This window comes from Gavia stellata, chromosome 12, assembly GCF_030936135.1.
Source record: "Gavia stellata isolate bGavSte3 chromosome 12, bGavSte3.hap2, whole genome shotgun sequence".
NCBI classification, from domain to species: Eukaryota; Metazoa; Chordata; class Aves; order Gaviiformes; family Gaviidae; genus Gavia; species Gavia stellata.
Genome location: NC_082605.1, coordinates 21263763 through 21285498, shown reverse-complemented (window position 1 = coordinate 21285498; position 21736 = coordinate 21263763). Strand labels below are relative to the sequence as shown.

Here is a 21736-nt window from a genome sequence, read left to right as displayed (position 1 = left end):
GCAGATGTTTCCTGCACCATACACTCACTAATGTGTTTTTTCTGGATGCTTGTTGGCTGGAGCTGCTGCATATGACTTTAATTAGATCAAGGAGTGGATTATACCTTGTCCTAGTAATTTAGAAAGTATTCAGAACTACTTCTTGGCCGCTCGGAAATCTGACATTAATCACGATTTATTCCTAGTAAATTCACTTGAAAGTTATTCTTTCTTTATAGTTAAGAGTTTTTCAATTTTCTGAGACATTGCTCTGCGCTGGTAGAAGCTGGTGACACAGCACACAGGAATATGAAAATACCTTGTTAGGTATAAGTTGTTTTTCATGGTTTTATTTTTAAGCCTCCAGAGGAAGAGCTGTGCAACTAAAAATAAAAATGCACTGTTGTCTTACGTTTGATGTGCAAGCAGGCTGCTGTCTCACTGGATTTTATATTAAGAATAATTGTAATGACAGTTACTAATGAGCTGGCCTAAGTCAGAGGAAAATGATTATCATGCAACTACGTAATGGAAGTCCAATCCTGGTTGTTTAATCTTTCAAAATGGGAGTATCGGGTGTTCTCTTTAGCACAAAGTAATTCCATATTAAGACATCAATAAGACTGTTTCTTTCAAATTACATGCACTGTTGTGACATGGACAAGTTTTAGCTGAAGGAAAATTAAGAGTTAGTTCAAGGTACAATAATGTATTTTTCTTTTCATCCTTAAAGGACAATCAAGATGGTTCATCTAGCGAAGGAATTTTTGTATCAAAAATAGTTGACACGGGGCCTGCTGCTAAGGAAGGAGGGCTACAAATTCATGACAGGATTATTGAGGTATGTGAATACGCTATCTAGTCTCTTTTAATAGTGCGAGTTCCATCTCAGGTCTTCAAATGGCATGATGTTTAGTGGGGGTTTAGGAGAAATGTACCGTGGTAAACACTGTCTAGAAGACATGTCTGTTAAAATATGCTTGACTTGATTCAGTGCTGACCTTCATGGCTTTAGGTATAGTTCTTACCTAAATATAGAAACCAGATTATGGATGGTATGTGCATGTCCTGACTTTCTGAGGAGCTAGCATCTATCCGGTATGCTGTAGATATTTCTTTTTAAAGCTATTGGAAACTTGTAAGTTATTTAGTTAAAACCATATGCGAAATATCTGTGGTGTAAACCATGATTTTATTTTTCTTGGTATTTAAGACCAAGTTTTGAACGGTTAGAAAAAATTCTGCTCTGCAATTTCCATATGGTTTATCATAAACCTAAGTAACTCTCTTATTGTTGTTTGTAAGTTCTTCTATTACTCAGATTGCAGTCTGAATTTCTTCTCATTTTGCCAAAGCCTTGACCTCAATAAAAAGTCCTTCCTGAGAAAGAGATGGTTGGTTGAAACGTTTCTCGCAATTTGCAGTGAGGAAATTTCTTTTTGGGGGCAAGAGAGAGAGCAAAAGGTTAGTTTTCATGAAACAAAACGCAGCCGATTGTGACTCAGTTCCCATTGTTTAGCATTTTACAGTTAAGAAAAAGTATTCTTCACTGTCTTATTTTTGTAGGCTGGAGAAACTTTGAGAGTCTATTGTTCAAAAAGATAAGTGCGGTGTTTGTTGCCAAGGATATCATGGAACAGCCAGTTTCTCTAAGTAATGGAATTCCATTGCTCTTATGTTTTGCAAATGAGCAATAAACAGCTGTTAAGGATTTTCTGTTGGCAGGGGACAATGTGTATTTGCTGTTTTCTGTACTGTAATGGTAAATTGTATTCACAATTTAGTAAGGATATAAAATATTAATTAAGTTTTTTCATATGGGAAAGAACGGAGCCACGGTAGCAGAACTATAAAAAGATAAGAAGCTGAGCTGTGAAATGATCCAGAGTTGCTTAAACTATATATATGATGTAACATAATTGCAAAAAGGTCTGGACAACTTTGTGAGAACTATGCAATTTTGTTTGAACTGAAAATTTTCCCATAAGCATACATGAAGTAGTACATAGTCACATAAACCAAACAACTGTATGAAAACCAAAACTTTGGAAAATCAAATACCCCAAGGTTAGGAAATATCCTCGTGTCTCTGTGCAAGGCCGGTTCAGCCTCCTTGAGCGTAAGTGCTGTAACTCAGTCTGTGATTGCAGTCATGTGGCATTGGTCTGTAGAAGTCACCCTCGCTCACGACCCGGGGACAAGGGCAGCTAACCTCCACGGGCTCTGCAGCATCTGCTCTCTGTTGCAAGGGACCTCCCTCCTTATTGCTTTTTTTCTCCCCCCCACTTTTTTTGGCTCCCTCCTTACTGCTGCATTTCTCCACAAGCTTAGCATTTGGCAACGTTAGCGCAGGGCAGGCTAAGCAACTAAATACCGTTATTCTGGCCGCACACCAAGAACCTGAGAAGAACACAGGGGAAGGCAGGCTGGGTGAGCTTTCCTGCTGTACTTCTTGGCTGTGTCTCCTCCCTGAGTGGAGTCATGCCTATGTGAGCAGTGTTTGTGCAGGGTCTTTTCACAGTTCAAGTTGCATTTTCACATACGAGAAAACCCCAGAATAAAGACACTGGAACGATTTTTTGTATTTGTAACACAGCAAGGGTAGCAGGAACCCATGGGTTGACATGTGTTGACAACTCTTGTTGTGCTGACCACAAACTCATTTTCATATTCACTCTTCTCACCTCTAAATATATACAAAATGCTGATGAAAATTTAGCACGTTGTTTCCCAATAGTTGACTTTGGGTGCCTCCACATCAGCATCTGAGTTTGGATTAGGAGTGTCCTGTTGAAGCAAGTGTCTGAATGGTGCCCAGCTAATGCGGTTTGATTCGTGTTGTGGAATAGTCTCCAGGAGTGCTAACTGGATGGGGTTTTTTAGATAAAATTAATTCATTTAATGCACCCCAGCCACTACAGGCATCCAGTTCACAGAACTAGATTCAAGTGCTCTAATACAGAGCCCTCAAAATACATGTAGTATGGACATCAGCTCATGAAAGCAACTGTTTCATTCTGTATTCTGTGCAATTTGTATTCAGTGCACTATACCTAACCCTAGTCTGGGTTAAGGAAAAAAGGGGATACCTCCTGCATCAAGGCATCTCAGTGAGCTTTATCATACTAATATCCAATTATCTTAGATAATTGAAATATCCTGTAAATGATCTAGATGAAGATTAGGTGATGTCCAGTGATAGTGTCCTTCTAGAGGCAAATTTGTTTATAACCTTCACATTGCCAAAGTTTCGATTTGGCCGTTTGGCTGAAAAATTATTTACAGATTTAGCTGTAACTGGCAGAATGCAGCTGGAGGGCTCAGATGGAATCCGGCATAGAGACTAGAGCATCCTAGCGGGTCACATTTGCTTTCAAAAGCATGAAAGATGGTAAAGAAAGATGGTAACTTAACTTTCTAGAACTGAATTTAGCTATCTAGAACTTCTTTGACTTGTTCATTCAATATTAAGGTTTTGTGTATCACCAGCATGATTTTAAATAGACACTTTCACAAAGAACTCTTATTCCAATATAACCTGCTGAGTGTAACATCTCCAAAATTAATTCCAGCATCTATCACAGAGACTTTACAATGAAGTAAAACATAAATTATTTGATTTCCTTTTGGAAAATGTTCCTTTGCTGTGGATCTTCTGGTGGATGCATTCTGGAGCACATAAAAGAGTGTCATTTCTCATTTTCAGAACTGTCACAACATTTCTAATTACTGAGCAGGGATTAGGCAGTGTGAAATACAGACGCACATATAGTACTGTTCATAGCTGATAGCAAATGCGTTGTTATATTGATATTTCCTTGCAAATTCTATCCCCTGACAAAATGTTATGGAGACAAACTTTGAATTAAGTCAGCAATAATTTTTAAACATATTTTCCTTACGTAATTTGGATTTGGATTTGGATTTCCAGTGCTACATCTTTTAGAAGGTTAAATGCGAAGAAGTTCATTAGGTTTAAGAATTGTCTTGAATTTTCTGTAAAAGCAATTTTTCAGCCCTTTGTATATCATTGACCTAAGTAATGCAGCTGTGAAGTACATGTTTCTACTGCTAAATGACATACATCAAGATGAATGTTGCATGGTCTGTGCTACTCAGTCTTCAAAGCAGCGTGTAACAGAAATAGAGAAATAGCCTTTTTCCCTTGTATTTTTGTTTTACAGAATCTGTTAAACAATAACGATATTTAGTGCTTACATAGGACTATGAAGATCATATTATGGCTATTAACTACTTAATAATTTCCCCTCACTGCTTGATAATGCTATCCTTATTTTGCAAATGGGTAACCTGAGGTATACAGGGAAATAACTTCCAGAAGTTCTTGTCAGATTAGGGTTAAAGACCTGGATCTTGGTCTATTTGTAACTGCCCTGTGTAAACCAATGCTTCTTACCTATATCTGTTTTCAGATCTTTCACAACTGCTTTAGAAGTGAGGAAGTAATGATACTATGAGATTTTCTCTGGTCTGACTACATGTTTTTCCTGCAGTTCTGTACTTACACATTCAAAGCAAGCAGCTGATTCAATGCAGTACTAGTAATTTACTGAATTATTGTTAAGATGTTCCATAGCAAATTGCCATGTTAAAAACATGCTGAAACTATTGATTTTTATGCAGAGGGATTACTGTTCTCATAGACTTCATTTTTGTCAGGGTAACAAAATGGTCCTAATTTCCTCTCTTAACAGAAGTTGGTTCGAGTCCCAGCCGTGAATGCCTCCTCTACGCAGCTGCTTGGCATTTCTTAAGACAAAATTAGATTTTCAGAGTTTTTATTTTTAAGCACATCAGCTCTGAAAGATTATAAATTAAATATGGCATTCTCTTCTCACTAACTAGTAAACTTGTTTGTTTAGCTTTGGGACTGCTTAGAAAGAAGGAGGCTTTTGAAACGCTGACTGCTTGCCACCTTAAAAAGTTTTAAGGACAATTAGGGTACTGTTGAGGTAGTATAAACTGTCACAGCTCCACTGAAACCTTGAGGATTTATGCCACCTGGGACTTGCCCAGTGTTTCATGCTGCTCACAGGAAGGATCATTAGTTTAGGAGTTGAGAACACATCTTAGTGCATTTGATTGATTTTCCCCAAAGCACACTCATTTGCTACAAATTATAGCCTGCTTTTCTATTATGTGGATTTCTTCACTGATTCCACATAAGAACAATGAAACTTTTTAGCAAATCTTCTTGTACTGTGTATGTACAAACAAAATTTGCAATTTGCTGTGGGTTCCCTGTTCACCCTGTAGTACGTGTGCTGTTTTGGCAGAGCCACTTTCTGCTCACACGAGGTGGCTTTCAGCAAAATTAATTTGGTAGCTGAATTAACAACGTAGCCTCTGAAAAGTCAAATCAGCCCAGAGAAAGTACATCAGCCACGCAGGAACGGCAAGAAAGGATGCTGGGGCAGGCGCGTGGCTTACCTTTCCCTGTCACTGACGCGTACGTGTTAAGAAAGGTCTGCTGCGGAGGCAAGGATGGCTTTAAAATTGAGTGAATGAAAGAAAGAAGAAACATTTCACGTGGTCTGCCGGTGCACGATGGGGTCTAGTTTTTCCACAAGACTGAGTCTCTGGGCTGAAAGGGTTCAGTGTATTGCCAGTCCGGCTTTCTTGTCAGAACGCAGTTGTCCCTGCCACGTGCACCATGTTCCACTTATCACCACTCACAGACAGCCCACAGGAGACTTCCACAAATAATCAGTAAATAAAATTATTAACTAAACACGGCCTTCAATTTCTCATTTGCTGGTGAGCACTTTTTAAAATTATGCCAGCTTTAACACGATAATCCTAAGCCTATAGCTGCTTGCGGGAAGCTTACTGCAAGCACTGGCTGAATTCTGACAAGCGTGTAGGTTAAACAGAATTTTTTCATTGTCGTGAATGGAAGAGTTCAGCTCTGCAAACAAGATTTACTATGCAGCTACATACACTTAGGAATTAATTTTCTAGAAGAAAACATTTTTAGACAGTGACTTAAAATTGGCTGTTGAAGTTACTGCCAGGACACGCAAGCACGTTAGAGTATTTGTGAAGAACAAAGACAACGGGGCAGTGAGTGCAGCTATAGCAGAGTCAGCTTTTTTGAGAGTTTGTGCTCCTAGAAAACTTTTCAAGCTCTTTGTCTGTATCTGTTAATGGTACCTTACAAAGCAGCTTCGTGCCTGTGCTAAAACATAGATCCTGCAGCTTGGTCAAAGGGGAATAATAGTAACCTTAAGAGGAAAATGTAAATAAAAAACGGCGGCCTTGGTTATCACTGCATTTTTTCCTCTCATAAACTTATTTGCCTGATTTCATACCACCGCTACGATCTAAGCCGAGGTGGGGAAGCAAAGGGATGAGCCAGACAGCAGAAAGAGAATGAACCAAAGAGGTACAACAGGATTTTTACACTAAATACTGTACTATTGTCCTTCCCATGAACAAAGAAGAAAAATTAAGTTGGATGGGATGAAAATGTAAGTGTTGCAAGCAATGTTGTTTCTAGTATCACGGACCTATGGTCTCTGCCTCCTCACTGGTAAGTACACTGCAGAGCTCAAGTTATAAGCCCGTTTCATGCTGCAACTTTTGAAACGGTCGTGCCTGAGTTCACCTCAAATTTCTGCACCATCTTATTCTTTCTTCTTTTTAACAGAAGTCCACAGCATGTTGACCCTAAGCATAATGTGGGCATTTTGAATCTGTGGAAGCTTAGAATATTGCTCTCAGGGGCATGCTGAATGAAAAAGAGGTAATTAAATTATCCAAAAAAGCTCTCTAAACTCAGGAATAGATCCCTTATGTGTAACATTTCTGAAAAGTAATGGGATTATGGTGTTCGTGTCCCTTCTACCCCTGCACACACCCCTCTACCCTGCGCTCCCCTCTGCTCTTGCTTTCCTTGCTAACAGTGTGCTTGAAAACAACCCAGTATCAGTCTTTAGCTCATGTAAAATCTGTCCTGTAAAAACTTTAATGCTCTTGAGATGGGGGCGTGCCAACTGTGCACAAATCAGAGAAAATACTTGCCACTACTGGCATTAGGAGGGTTACCGGTTTTCTGGAAAGTTGCTGCAGTTATATTTGTGAAAGAGCTTCCCTGAGAGCAGCACAAATCTTTAGCTTGAGCCAGAAGACAAGTGCTGCCGGGGTGTCTGAGACACACCGGGGGGCACGCGGGGACCCCTCGTGCAGCTCTGCCCTGCTCCCACCGAATTTGGGGGGGAAACAGTTTAACTGTGGAACTTTGTCCTTGTTCCTCACATACGTGCAGAGTGGCTAAAGCCATTCCAGTTTTACACAAACTACTTATAAGTTAATTGGACACGGGGGATAAACCTAGAGCCTGCTGTTGGAGTCAGTTGCGTTGAGAGGCTCTTCCAGCTGTGGGTCTTCTCCGCGCCCCAGGAGGCGGCCCCTGCACCTACCTGCCGGCAGTTCCCGACGCTGCTCGGCTTTCCGCAATGCCTGTGTCATCTGCGGCCATGCTGCTGCGCGTTGGCACTCCCTCGCTTCATCAGCACTGTCTCCTGACAGCCCCGTTCCCCTTTTTCCTCTGGAAGTAACCTACGATCCCTATTCCTCTCACGTGCTTCTCTCTACAGAGAGCTGTACCCCATGGAAACCCTTTGACGTCCCTACTACGGGGAAATGGCTGTGGAGGGTAAAAGCCCAGGCTGCTCTGCAGGTGGGGCAGGCTGGGATGTAGCATCCACAGTCCCTGCAGAGGAGTTAAATAATGTTTGTGTTTGTGTTGGAGTTGCATAGTTAAAAGGGAGATTGCTCTTGAGAAAAAGGAGACATGATTACGAGGAATATACTTTCCAGGTCAGATTCTCTTGTGTCAAACTTTTCAGGACTATAGGGATGGAAAATGTGGGAGAACAATTCTACTGGTAGGATAGCATTTTATAACGCTTTAAAAAATAGTGAAGGCCACAGATCACAGAAATCACAGAATCACTAAGGTTGGAAAAGACCTGTAAGACCGTCAAGTCCAGCCATCACCCCAACCCCACCATGCCCACTAAACCATGTCCCGCAGTGCCACGTCCACAAGTTCCTTGAACACCTCCAGCGATAGTGACTCCACCATATGCTGATTATACAGCATATGCCGATTATACAGCAGATGCCCTGCCTCAAAAAGTTTTTTCTCTTTGGAGTGGTTATCAACTTGTTTGGTACCAGAAAGAACAGGACTTGGAAAGGAAATGCGAACTGCTTCGGTAACGTCCAGGCTTGTCCAGTCTCATATTAAGCAAGGGACTCGCTCAGTTGACTCATGTACTGCCCGATCACGTAGCTGGTGAGGTATCTCACCCGTTCTCCCTCAGCTGTGTTTACCATTTTCTGGTAAACCAATCCATGCTAATCACCTTGATAAAACAGCCCTCGGTCAGTGCCCAGCCTGCCTTTTGCAAACAGAGGTCGCTCCCTCCTTCGGACGGCGGGGTGGGACGGTTGTCCTGCGCTGGAGGACGAACCTGCCATCTCACCTCGCGGGCCGCAGCAGCCGTCTCAGTGCTGCAGATCAGCCCACGGCTGTGACACACGCGTCAAAGACAAAATACAAACCACCCGAGAAATCTAGATTTTGGCGTTATGAATTATTACTCTTGAAAAGAAAGGAAAAATAGCTGTTTCATACTCTCTGTAGCTAAGCAGAGAGAAACGTGTCAGACTCCAACAAGCACTTTTTTAAAAGGATGCATATAGAGCACGTAACAATGGGACAATTTAATCTTTTCACATGTGGTACAACTTCTTGCATTTTAAATCATCTCCTGTTCAGTTTTCCACATTTGAAGCCAAACCATTATGATTAACTGTTAGATTTTATTTTTAGATTTTTGAACGGGCTGAGTCTTTTTAGAGAAAACACACAGAATAGCCTATCAACTATTTTCACACATTTTGTTTGTATCATAATAATTGGGTAATCAGACACAATCATCCTTAATTTAGTACATATGCAGTACATTAGCATGTCAATCATACTAAAAGATTTGCATAAAGTAAGTGCAAATTAACCGACCAAAAAAGCAAGCTCAGACCATTGCTATTCAAAATGCACTTGAGTAAAATTTGCATAACTTTTCATTTGGAATTAAAAATGGAATTTGGCCAGCAAATGTGAAAAAGTACTGAATGCATGGGTGACCAAATCTTCCTGGGGATCCTGAATCCTGATCCTGCAGCTCAAACCTGGTTTATTCTGGTAGTGGGGTCTTTCTTCAGAACAGGAGCACGGCACGCAGACCTGCTTCCTTTTGCTTTCTTCATGACAATATGTTTCCTTTTTTCCACATACAAAATATGGAAACTGAACTGAAATCCTTCAATCTGTTCTAGTAAGAAATATAATGCAAAGTCACTTCTGATTAATTATATTTGTAGGTTTTAAGTCAAATAAAGTCTTACTGCCTGATAGTAAACAACATATATTCCAATATGGGGTATGGGGTTTTGTTTTGTTTCTTTTTTCAAAATTGCTGAACATTAGTTTGTGATAAGACATGAAACATTACAAACAGGAAAACATGGAAGATGAGGCACTTGAATAGAAGTTGATCAAGTTTACTATGTCAAATTGTATAGCAATAATGGCATTAGATTCATATTCTCTCTCATACATAAGGCCTTTTCCTTTGCCTAATTAATTCATTCTTTACACTCTGAAAAATTGGAAGCCATTCACAACTAACTGCAGTTCTGTGCTTTAAACACTAAGAGGTGACAACTTACCAACGTTGTGAAATTAATTCCAACTTTGTTGACTGCTTCTTTACTTTATGCATGATGTTTTCATAAATTTCAAAACAACATAACTTCACTATTTTATGTTCCACTACAAAGTGCAACTACAGGACTTGTAAAGTTTTTAGACTCTCATAAATACAAATGGTACTGGGCTGACAATAACAGTAGTTGAGAATTTTTTGCTTCGGCACTGGGGCTTTTAAATGAGAATAGTATTTAAGTTACTGCTTTTAAGACTTTATTATGCATTTTAGTATCCAAAGTACATTTGTATTATGTTAGCTTTCATATAATGGTGTAACATTTTTAAAGAAGCTTCTATCTGTAAAGTCTTATATCTGTAAAGGGAATTTAGCTCTGAAAGTGGAATTTGGGTTTTAAAGACTGGGTGGGGGAATAATAGGTCAAAAAAGGAAAGTTGAGAATTTGTTACGAGTGGAAGGAGGAGCGGTACAAATGGGCTGTGTGGGAAGATGGCTAAATGGTAGAGACACACATCCCATGCCTGCGTACATGACAGGAGACGTTCCTTTTGTGAAGGACTAGGTGATTACTGTGCTCTGGGCCGCGCAACTCCCAAACAGCACAAATGGTGCAAGCATCTGATCTGCTGCTTAAATGAGGGATTAAATGGACCTCAGTTGTGTGAAGCAGGTGGAAAAAGAGTCGGAATATGGCAAACAGTATCTTTTGTTGGTGAAGCCCCTTTTTAATAGTCTACTGAAGCTTGGTGTTAAAATAATCTTTAAAAAAAGTCATTAATTTATGTAGCCTCTATTGCAGGACTTGACCTATGGATCTCAGGGACAGTATACCCTACAGCAGGGTCGTCTTATATACCCTTTTATGCTAACACAGTTATCATCCATAACCCCAGTATAGTATCCACAGCTTAATTATATGCTCCATTTAACAGCAGTACGCAATTAATCCCGTTTAAACTGAGATTAGATGACATATGAAGAGTCACAACTGGTCTCTTTAGCCTAGTGAATTTTATCTGGAAGTACTTGCCTTTATTCTTTATTTTTGCCATCACGCACACAACTTTGAAGCGCGCAAAGGTGTGCAACGCTGGAAGCAAGCAATAGCTTTGGTGATCAAGCTTGGCTTAGGATCCAATTTAATTTATCAGATTTTCAAAGACAGGAGCCACAGGTGCTCAGTCCTATAAATTAGCACAAGGATATTGGTAATTTTGAAATCCCATCTTCAAGTTTAACAAATAGAGTAAAATCATTAAATACAGGATCAACCAAACGGCTGAGGTTGAAGAGGACCTCTGGAGATCATCTAGTCCAACCCCCTTAATCACAGCAGGGTCAACTAAAGCCTGTAGCCCAGCGCCACGTTTCCTCCTTGGGTGAATAAAAGCACGTACACGTTGTGCACGTCAATAGTCCTTTTGGGCCGTGGGGTTAAGCAGGAATGCAAGCTGAAAACTAGTAAATATTATATATATATGTTTGATTGATTGGATGAATATAAGAAAGAAACCAGCAATAGGAAGGGAGAGTGAAAATGTTTCCTGAATCATTTGAGGGGGAAAAAAAAAAAAGAAAAAAGCTTTTTAGTGCTATTTTTTCTTCTCTCTCAGTTCTGCAGGCTTCCCAGCTCAGGAAGATTTAGTTTATTTCTTAAAAGGTCTTGCTTATAAAGCAGACCTTTTTCTGGCTCTGGCCAGCTCTAATAAAAATTAGCAGTAACTTTAGCAGCTGCCATACCACATGACTGCTTGGAATTGCATAACTTCTTTTTCCCCCTGAAGAAACACACAAAGAGATCATCTGATCTCCACCCTTGCAATGTTCTCTGAAGTGTATTTCTCTAAGTTGATTTCCAAACAAAAAAATCTTTTTCTTCTTTCTTTTAATAATCCTCTCTTAAAGACCAAAATTTGGTCTTTAAAAGAGTAACGGGCTGGAGGTAGAGCCTTCATGAGTTAAGTGAATAGGGTGATTATTTTTGTTTTTGCTACTTCAAACTCCACTACTGTTTATCAGTAAGAAGCCATGTCATGGATGGAGATACATTGTGGTTTGACAAGGAGAAGGTCATGGTGAGAAAGAAAAGACTCCTATGGCCTTACCACATGTAAACTGAACACAGACCGTTGGCTCAGACCAGGTCCCATTTAATTCACAGAATCACTACATTTGGAAAAGACCTGTAAGACCATCAAGTCCAACCACCAACCCAACCCCACCATGCCCACTAAACCATGTCCCGCAGTGCCACGTCCACACGTTCCTTGAACACCTCCAGGGATGGTGACTCCACCACCTCCCTGGGCATCCCGGAGTATCTAACCTGATCAGCAAACACAGAGCAGTTGGAAGTTTTAAATTATTCTTCCTGTGTGGCACGTGGAGATGCACCATTGTTTTCTGGCTAATTGTTTCTTCCTCTAGCAAAAACGGAAATTTTTTGTTCCCTGAATGCTGAGTCTGTGCAGCAGCATAGTACTGCTGATGCAGAGTAAGTACTGCCTAGTGTAGAAGACAAAGGTGGGATTGATCTGTAAGCAGATGGCATGTTGTTCCACGTGAAGATGCAGTCTAACCTGTTCACTTAAACGTGTCTGTGGGCAGGGCTTTAAACCAGAGCCACCAGGAACCCTGCGCAGAACAGCCCGTCCTCTGCCAGAGCGGCTGCCGCGCAGACACACCGCTGCAGTTACCGTACATTTTTACAATTACTTCTTTTACCACAGTTCTCACACAAACTTTTAAGCACTTTTTAAAAGAAATGTTTGATGAACTTACGTGGGTGCGTAAATCTGTACAATGTATGGAAGTTTACAATCATTTGCTGAAACCTAAGAACAAATATCCCCCTTTCTGTACTGTGCTTTTTTCTGATGCAAGTTGCTTGCAAAGAAAAAAAAAACACAACACTTTAATGGGGAGACCCCGCTGATTGCATATTTATCTGTGTTTCTCTTGTAGTTCATTCAGAATCAAGGCTAATATTCATATATTGTAAGTCGTAAAGAAATCTCAGATCTATAGTTAGGAGGTAATTCTTAAATAATTTTTTAAAATGTTCTTTGAAAACACTGTGTATCAAATGCGTTAAAGCTTAGTTCATCCCAAATCCAAACAAACCAAAGCCAGGTAATGATAGTGTTACAGAGTAAGAAATGCTGCTAAAAATAGCGAGGACGTTTGCACACAAGACAGCCCTGGGAGCCGCACTTCTCAGGGGCACCGTCACTGCCTTGCACCAAGTTAGATTCCCTTCCTTCCTTGAGTTGAGGCAGTTGTCTTAACCACAGGCTTGCAATAAAATTTGAATTTATGTAATTTTCACTTTTGCATTTTCCCATTTTCTCTGCTAGTAATACTTTCCTTTTCCTGCTAGTTTGTCAAGAATCCCTAGCTCTCATTTGGGAGTAAAACTTTTGGCACCTTTCGTTCTGTAGACTGAAGGAAAGCTGGCCTCTCACAGCCTGCCTCCGCAGCGGTAAGCGTCAAACCATTTGGAACGTAAAGCAATGAACTGTCTTGAGATGCAGTTACAGTTCATAAGCGTCCTGCTAGCAACTCTTGTTTTAATTTAAAAGTTCACACAGCCAGCTCTCTGATTCCTTCCTGTATTTGAAGGAGCCAGTACATACCAATGCTTTTTTTTTTTTTTTTTAATATAACCTTTCATTGTTTTCCCTTCATTTTGGCCTCCCTCTTTCCTCTCAAAAGCTTTGTAGGCAAAGTTTCCTCTGCAGCAGGGGGATTGCTGACTGTTTCTATTACAAACCTTTCTCTAGCAACTACAACCTTTTCCTTCAGTTTTACCCCCTGCTGCTAATTAAAATGTTCTCCCTCTTTCTCCCCATCTCTAAGTTTACCAAAAAGCAAGTTTGTTTGCCCGCTCTGGGGACTTCTCATTGCAGAAGGCATCTGCAGACTTGCAGAGCAGCTGGCTTGAAGCAAGTAATAAACAGAGGAACGAGCAAGGGTGTCAAAGAGAGCGATAGATAATATATTAGCCTCTGGCCGGGTCTAGCAAATCTCCAAGCTTTCTAGGCTATTAAAGGCTACTTTCGCTGGGCTGACGCTGTGCATTTCAGTCAGTTTTCCCAGCTTGCCTTCCCCAGACGCTCTGCTGCAGTTCTTTGTTAGACACCCAAACTCATTAGATTAACAAGAAACATTTTAGTAATGTATCTCAGGCAGAAATAGGGAGGAGTTAGGGGCGTGAGGAGATGCTGTGAAGTTTCTTTTGGGATGAAATGAATTTTGTGCATAAGCCAACAGATTGGGGAAAGCAGCGTGCCTGCCGGTCTTCCAGATTTGAGTGATGCACTGTTAGTCTCTCGCTTAGACTTTATGCTTCCTTTTGAATACTGTGTTGTAATTTGAATAGATTTATAGAACAAAGGAACCAAAACCCCACAGTCAGAACAAAGATGATACACTTGTCACTAACTCTGTCCCTTTTATCCTGAATAACAACTTATCCTAAAAATAATTTGCTTTCTATTGGTTTATTCCATAGCCTGAGGTTCTGTTCAGTATGAACAAGGACTGCAAAGTCAGGCCCATACTACTTGTTTGTGTCTGATTGCAACCATTTAATTCCCCTCCTTTAGAAAACCTTCGGAAAAAAGAAAACTAAGCCCAAAAGCTTTTAACTGCTTAGAAAGTGTTTTCCTGCAGTTTCAGGAAGAAATGCAATTATCATGGCTGCTTAATTAAAGTGAGTTGTCAATGAAGCGATAAACCATGGTAGAATTTACTTATCCTTGTAGAAGAATTGCAAATTAAGGCTATAAATGGAGGTCTTGGGAAAGGTCTCAACCGCTTTTTGCCACCAGACTAATAATCACACTAAGTAATTCATATTCTCAGGCAATCAGATGATGTACATCATCTTTTACAGGGGAAAAAGGGCTATGGAAATAAGTGTATAAGTCAAACATGCTAAAAGAATGAATGTCGTTGTTTCTGTCTATCCTTGATGTGTTAATCAATGAGTTGTTAACTGCAAACCACATTTCAAACCATACAAGCCCTTTCTCAAAGGAAGTTCTCTTTGAGTAAGCAAGTGGCCAAGGATAGTAGGACAGTATTTTAAAAGCTGCTAAAAATGGAAAGACAAATCCTGACCTGAAGTAATGAGCATAGTGTCCAATTAATCTGATATCTGCTAGGGCAGAAATCTGGTCTAGCTAAAGTCAGTGGTGAAGATTTCACAGAGTGAGTTTATGAGAACTGATGGCCACATTTGTAAAATCTTTTCTAATCTAATGATAAAATTAAGTTTAGAACTCTTCGTTGTAACTATTATTGTAAGTTCCATACAAGCCTATAGTATGATCTGTAGGTGAGCACGAATCCCTAGCGATAAAGCTGCCCCTAATGAAAGTAGCGTTACCATAAGCTGTCTACTACAAGGGAAAAAAAGCCTGAACACATAAAACATGTATGGTAATGCTTAACTAAGTATGGAATTTGTTTTACTAATGCCAAAGGGACTACTCATCTGCTTAAAGTTAAGTATATGCATTAGAATAAGAAAAACTGGGGCCTTAGGTACTACTCATGAGTGTCAGCATCTATAAGCAAGTGAAAATAATCCACAAATGGCATATCCACTGATCTATGAAAGACGCTAATTCATTTTACATTTCCTTTGAGTATGTAAAGCCTTAACTAGTCATTGAAGAATCCAAATTGTGGTACTTGACAGCTGAGAAAAATTTTATGGAAAACAATGACAGATTTTTAGTTCAGTCTCCCACTTTGTAACAACCCAGTTGTTGTAAACTGCTCGACTTTTACTTTCTTCAGTTTGTAATGTCCAGATTTCAAGGTGCTGTTATTCTCCCGACAAACTAAATTTGTGAACCACCACATACTATGTTGTTGCTACAGATTACTACATGTTTTCTTTCTAAGAAAATGAAATGCAACGTTAGCTTTCTGTTTGAAAATGGAAAAATGTTTCCTTTTCAAAACATTCCCATTATTTTTGTTACAATGTACTCATTTTCTATTCCTTATTTTAAATTTCAGTTTCTACCATTGATTGTAAAGTAGGTACAGGCTTGGAACCTGGCATAATGACTTTGCAACTGAAACACATTGACTTCTACCAGTCCTTGCGATTTAGAGAGACATCATACTTTGCAGTATTGTCAAGTGTCCAAGTTATCTAAACTTACTTTTCTTCTCTGAATGCAAATTTTTTGTGTCACGATTTAACTAAATTTATTCTATAGAAGTTTACAGTTCAGCTCCACAGCTAAAAATTTCCTTGTGCTTGGATGTACAAATTCAAGAAATTCTACATCAAGGTCAATTCTAAAGCTAGAGTTTATCATTGTTGTTGTTGTTCTCTCCCAGCCATTACTTTGTCTATCATTTAAACAGCCTTTGGATTAAAGTATACATTATATCAAAACGCGTAGCATTTTTGGTATTAAGAGCACTAAGTCTATCTCCGAATTGCAAATGGGCCTGATTTTTGTTTTGCTTTATCCTTTACTATGTCAGACAGAGGATTTCCTACCGTTGTTTGTGAAAAGAAAGCTGGGGCTGGAGTTAGAAAGGAAAGCATAAAACTGATTGCTCAATGGTTTAATGTTACAGACCACCTACCCTGAGACGGCTGAGCCTTTGAGTCAAATTGAAACTCTAAAGAAGGAAAAAGCTATAGACAAGCAACAATCAAATAGGTAAAACTTAGTGGAAAATTAGGAGAGCAATAAAATATGATTCCATTTTGTTAGCAGTTTGGTACTTGGAATAGCTTTACATGAAGAAAAAACAAAGCAAAAGAAGGAGCCACTTAGGGGAAAGACATTAGAGAGATTTAAAGACTTCTAAACAGACCTAATATAATTTTATACACTTAAACGCCTTGTTATAAAAGCTGTCTGTATTCAGAGGTTGTTTTACGTAATTCCTTTATTGTACAGTTAAAAGAGGAGAAAATTATAAGTAAACATATAAGCAAGGGGAAGAAAATAAAACACGTGTATCTCCAGAACAGGCTTTTTTAAAAAGGAAAGCACAAGGCAAGATTTTTGTAGTTCTTTTGGGACCTCAGCAAGCAATTTGTCTAGAAAGTATTTATTTTGGATAAAATCTGGAAGTTAGCGACAAAGAATAGATGTATCTTTCACTGCACTGCATACAATTTTAAAAAATGTATTTCTAGTCCTCCCTGTAGAACTTGGAAACACATCTTCAGTTTAAGTCTGGAAGTTGGGTGTGCACTAAATAATAATAGTTATTTACAGAAAGTTCTATAATAGTGTGAAACAAGTACAGAGAGATTAGCAGAAGTTGAACAAATTAATGCAAAGGGGTAATAATTAGGAATTTTAAACTGAAGACGTCAATGCAAAGAGGTAAGGAGATATGCTAATACGTGTAAAGACCAGTACTGCATATAAGTCAGTGGTCGAGTATCTGATATAAGTGAACGTTTTCGCAGGTAGTATTGTTGCAGACGAATTAGTGAAAGGCAGCTGATGTGCTGTTGAAAGGAATGGAGTTGAATTTAAAATATTTACTTAACTTAATTTACTGTCACCCTTAAATAAATCGGTTTACTTTGGGGCATTGTGCAGTACCTTATTAACTTCTCTGTTCGATCATCCTTTGAGTTAACTTTTTTGTTGTCTGTGTGGAATTTGAACAGTAACAGAGGAATTTTCTCAAAACAGGAGAATTGGATTGCAAAACTGCAGATTGTTATGGATTACTGAACTCAAAGCAGAGCATTACCACAATTAGTTTAGGGCATTTAGTTTAGTGTAAGTGAAAAACTTCAAATGATAAAGAAATCAAAAAGCTGTCAACTGAAGTTTAAGTTGTCAACTGAAGTTTAAGTTTACTCAGAATAATTTCCAGAGACAAAGGCTACACATCACTGCTACTTGTCTGGCTGTTCAGCTTCCATGATGATAACATTGTATAGGAATTCACATGGAGCAGGCTAAAACCTTTTATTCCCAAACACATTTATCTTAGTCTCAATCACTTGGGAATCCAACAGCACGAGTGCACGAGGAGATACATCCTCGTTTGTGCAAAAGCCAGTTCCTACGTGCCGCAAATCAGCAAGACGCGAAAGAGTCACTCTGCTTTGGTGACCCTGAGGGGGATGTAATTTTTGGTTGTGATCTCTTCTTTTGGGGTAAGTCTGAATCAATCTATTGTTTCTGGGGAAAACAGCTGCAGGGGACGCGAGGGACGTTTGAAGGAGAAGGGAAAAGTTGGTTCTTGAAGATGGAACTGAAAGTTCTCTTGGTAACGGATGTTCCTGTAGAGGCTGTTTTCTACCGATACAATCGGTTGGCCTGTAAAGGCCAAGAGGTTCAATGAAGCAAAGTGATGCCTGACGCATTTTAACAGGTGCCAGAGCAAGCTTCCTCACTTCACACGCTTAAACCAAAGTAAGATTTCAGTTATAATCAAAATGGCCGTTTTCCCCCTATCAGTAAAGGAAGAATTTCACATTAGCAGCTGCCCGGCTGCTGCAAAGGCTGACGCTAACTTTCCTTTCCAGGTGGGGAGTGTTATTGTTTCGAATGCCCCTTTTAGAGACCTCTTTCACAGAGCCCTGGGATGTGGAAAGACACTGGAAACTATTTTGAATCCTTGCAACAGGTGGTTAGAGTCAAACTGCACGACATAGAAGTTGTAGACTTTCCAAGATTTCCATTTTAGCTGCATGAATTGTTTCTTACTGAGTTAGATAGGAGTTTCAGTAAGTTGCGCTCATACTTTTTATATGCTTTTTATAAATAGCAGTCAGGGCAGGTGTTATTTCTGTTCTTTCTGCTTCAAAATGCATGTGAGCAAGCAAACATCTAATACGTAGTAGCGGTGCAATAGCCAGATGTCTTGCTTACGCTTTAAGGTATTTTTGTTCAAGCCCATAGACAAAAGTTCTTTCCACTTTAAAGACATTCAACTTGCACTTAACGCAGTTAAAGGATTCCTAATGATAGAGGTGGCTGAGCCATCATGTCATACAGCTAGAAAAAAACTCTGTTACCAAGGTCTTGCATGAACTTTCTTATATTGGCATTGAATCAGTATCAATTTCTTTCATGGCCTGATGTGATACTGTATGGTTTTCTAAGGTCTGCTCCCATGTCTGTTGTCTTTATTATTCCTCTGGATGGGACCAGATTTGGGCCCCAAGACCCAGTAAGAGCCCAACTATTGCATAAAAACTGAACTAAGGATGCCTTTCAGCTCTGCGGTATCAGAATGGTCTGGAGCATTTCCATTCCTCTTTTTGAAGTATAAAAAATAGACATCAGAAATTGTCACATGTGAAGGTTTTGTGACTATTATTTGCCATGTCCACCGTCAGTTCTGAAACCCATAGAGCCCAAGTCTGAAATCCTTATGAAAAAAGGGTTGTGCTTATTTATATAAGTGGTAGCTCACATAGCAATGCCTTCATGGAATATTTTCAGCTCCTACAAATTTTCTCTGCTGCAATCAGCAGACACTATTTTTTCCTGTGGCAGGAGGTAGAAGGCCTAAGGAAAACAATCAAATACTGGTAATAACAAGAACCTACTAAAATTAATTTTGTGTTATTACTACCAGTACTAAATGGAGAAATTAGCTAAGTGGCATGAATGGAACTGAACAGACTTTAGCAACAGAAGGTAAATAACACAGTGTTTTACATAAGCATCAAATATTTGACAGTTTTACAACTGGCTTGTTATTTCCGACAACTGTTGCATTAGGATAAAGAGCATTTGCTCTTGCCATTTCTGGTTTTCTCACATCCTCAGAACAGCTCGTGCCTGGAGGATGTGCTAAGAAACTGTGGCTTTGTATTAATTCCACTTGGGCATCTGAAAGGTTATTTACTTATTCAGCTATCACAGCAGAGCCCAAAGATTTATTTAAGCAGCTCACCAGAAACAAAATAAGGCTGCCCATTAAGGCTCACATTGGCTTCAGTGGGCTTATTTCACACATCATAATCAGACAGGACTAATATTCCTTGTGTTCGCACTGGCGAGGGTAGGCAGTATAGAAGTGACATGAGATCCAAGGCTGTGGGTCGTCTTTTATTCTTACTACTCCAGTAGTGCCTGGGGACCCTCAGGGAAATTGAACCCCCATTGACAATAGTGCCCGTCTCAAAAAACGTGCAGTGTAAGTATTCAAAAATGTACAGAAGGATAAAGTCAAGAGGGGTTGTATCATCTTTGTCATTGGGCAACCGAGGCACAGACGCTTCATTTACCCAACTTCATGGCTAAGCCAGGTGTGGAGCCCCGACCCTTTAGTCCATCGAGTTACTTCACCACAAAGGCAGCCTGCTTCCCTGGAGGGCTGAATAAACCCAGACAGCTATAATCCTCAGCTCCAGGCTGCTTCAGTGCTACTCCTCTCTCTCATGTGTACGGATGGAAATTTGTGGTAGCTTCACAGTGCCTTTGTCTAGACTAAGATTTAGATAGATAATACTAACATTTTAATATATGACACATTTTAAAGAGGGGTTGACAAGGCACTGCATATATTAATATATGCTGAACTAGTCAAGGGAGAGATTAGGGAAGCACCACTTTGAATGGGACCACCTGAGCCTATATTAAAGTATATACCACGGCTGCACTAGATTTTTTGGTCATGAGAACAGACTAGCTAACCAGTTCTAACAGAGTTGAAGTCAGTGGAGTTATGGCAGCAGCATAAAGTGACAGAAAAAGGATCAGATAAAAAAGTATGCAAAATATTACTTCATTAATGAATAACAGAAACCTCTGTGGGATTTTACTAATCCTTAAAACATAAATCAGTTACCTTGAGACTAAGAAAATCATGGGAAGTCTGAGACAAACTAGAAATCTTTTCAGAAAAGCCCTGAAAACAAATACTTAAATTGTTAAAATGCTTCTTAAGCCGTAGCTACAAAACCTGCAGTTACATAGCCTATAAACAAGCTATACCTACACTTTCATGATGAATAGGAAGCATCCATAATAGTGATAACAGCTGCTTAAAATTCCAGTTTTAATAAAAATTGTTTTATCCCTGAATTCTGGATTCAATTACAGCTTGCTCTATTTGACTATTTCTAACAGCAATTAATAATACTCCTTTAAAAAAAAAAGAGCAAAATGTGAATCAGTTTACAGATAGAGAAAGCATTTATTCCTTGTATACCTAAGACTCCCGGAGGGAGACTGGGGTGTGCAAGGAATGTAGGGTGGGGTGGACTGCAGCTTCCCTTCAGCCCATGATAGTAGATTAGCCCCGAATTACTGTTTCTGCTGCCATTTTTAGTGATTTGGTATCAGCAGCTACGGACTCTTCTGAGATAAGACAAGGGCATGTAAGCTCAGAAGGGTTCTCATTCTGGTGCAGCACTATATCAGTCTGGCAGCTGTTGCTTTGATTGGAAAGGTATGCTGACAGTTCAGGGCAAGCTTCAGCAAATGGCACCCGCTTCTGAAAAACGTACTTCTAACAGAACTGCCCCCAAAAGACCGTTTATTTAAGGATTTCAGTGTTGTTACGCCTGGCATTTGTGTTGAAACCTGAGTTTTTACAGCATGAAATGAAATAACGTTAAAAAGTTTTCAGAAAATATATTTGCGGATGTATAATAAACACTAAAGCATTACCCAGTAAGGATCTGTTGACATACGTCATCTATACCACTGACACATTATTGTTGGTTTTAACCAAAGATAGTCCAGTTACTGAGTATGTGTTACTTATCCTGGAGAAGATGGCTCGCAGAAGAGTGGTAAGATGATAGCTAAAATGCAGATGACTCTGGGACCTGAAGCGTGTAACTAGTCCCCACGTTCTGGGACACTAATGCTGGTTCTGGAGAGCAGAAAAATTGCGATCCAGACCAGACACTCCTAACAAGTCTGGGAGTCATTAAATCAAAGTGTGACTCTCAGACCTTCTCAGTGCTATACACGTAATAGTGATTTCCAAACTCAGAAGAAACCATTATTTCAGATAAATTTTCC

The 21736-nt window shown here is 39.6% G+C and overlaps 1 protein-coding gene across 2 annotated transcripts in view; it reads left to right on the top strand.

Moving 5' to 3' along the window:
* The window catches only part of PDZRN3 (PDZ domain containing ring finger 3), a 148253-nt gene that overhangs the window by 7378 nt on the left and 119139 nt on the right, over nt 1-21736 (top strand). For both annotated transcript variants that reach the window (XM_059823120.1, XM_059823119.1), the window contains one exon: nt 713-820. In XM_059823120.1, coding sequence (XP_059679103.1) covers nt 713-820 — 108 coding nt within the window. The remainder of the gene's footprint in view (nt 1-712; nt 821-21736) is intronic.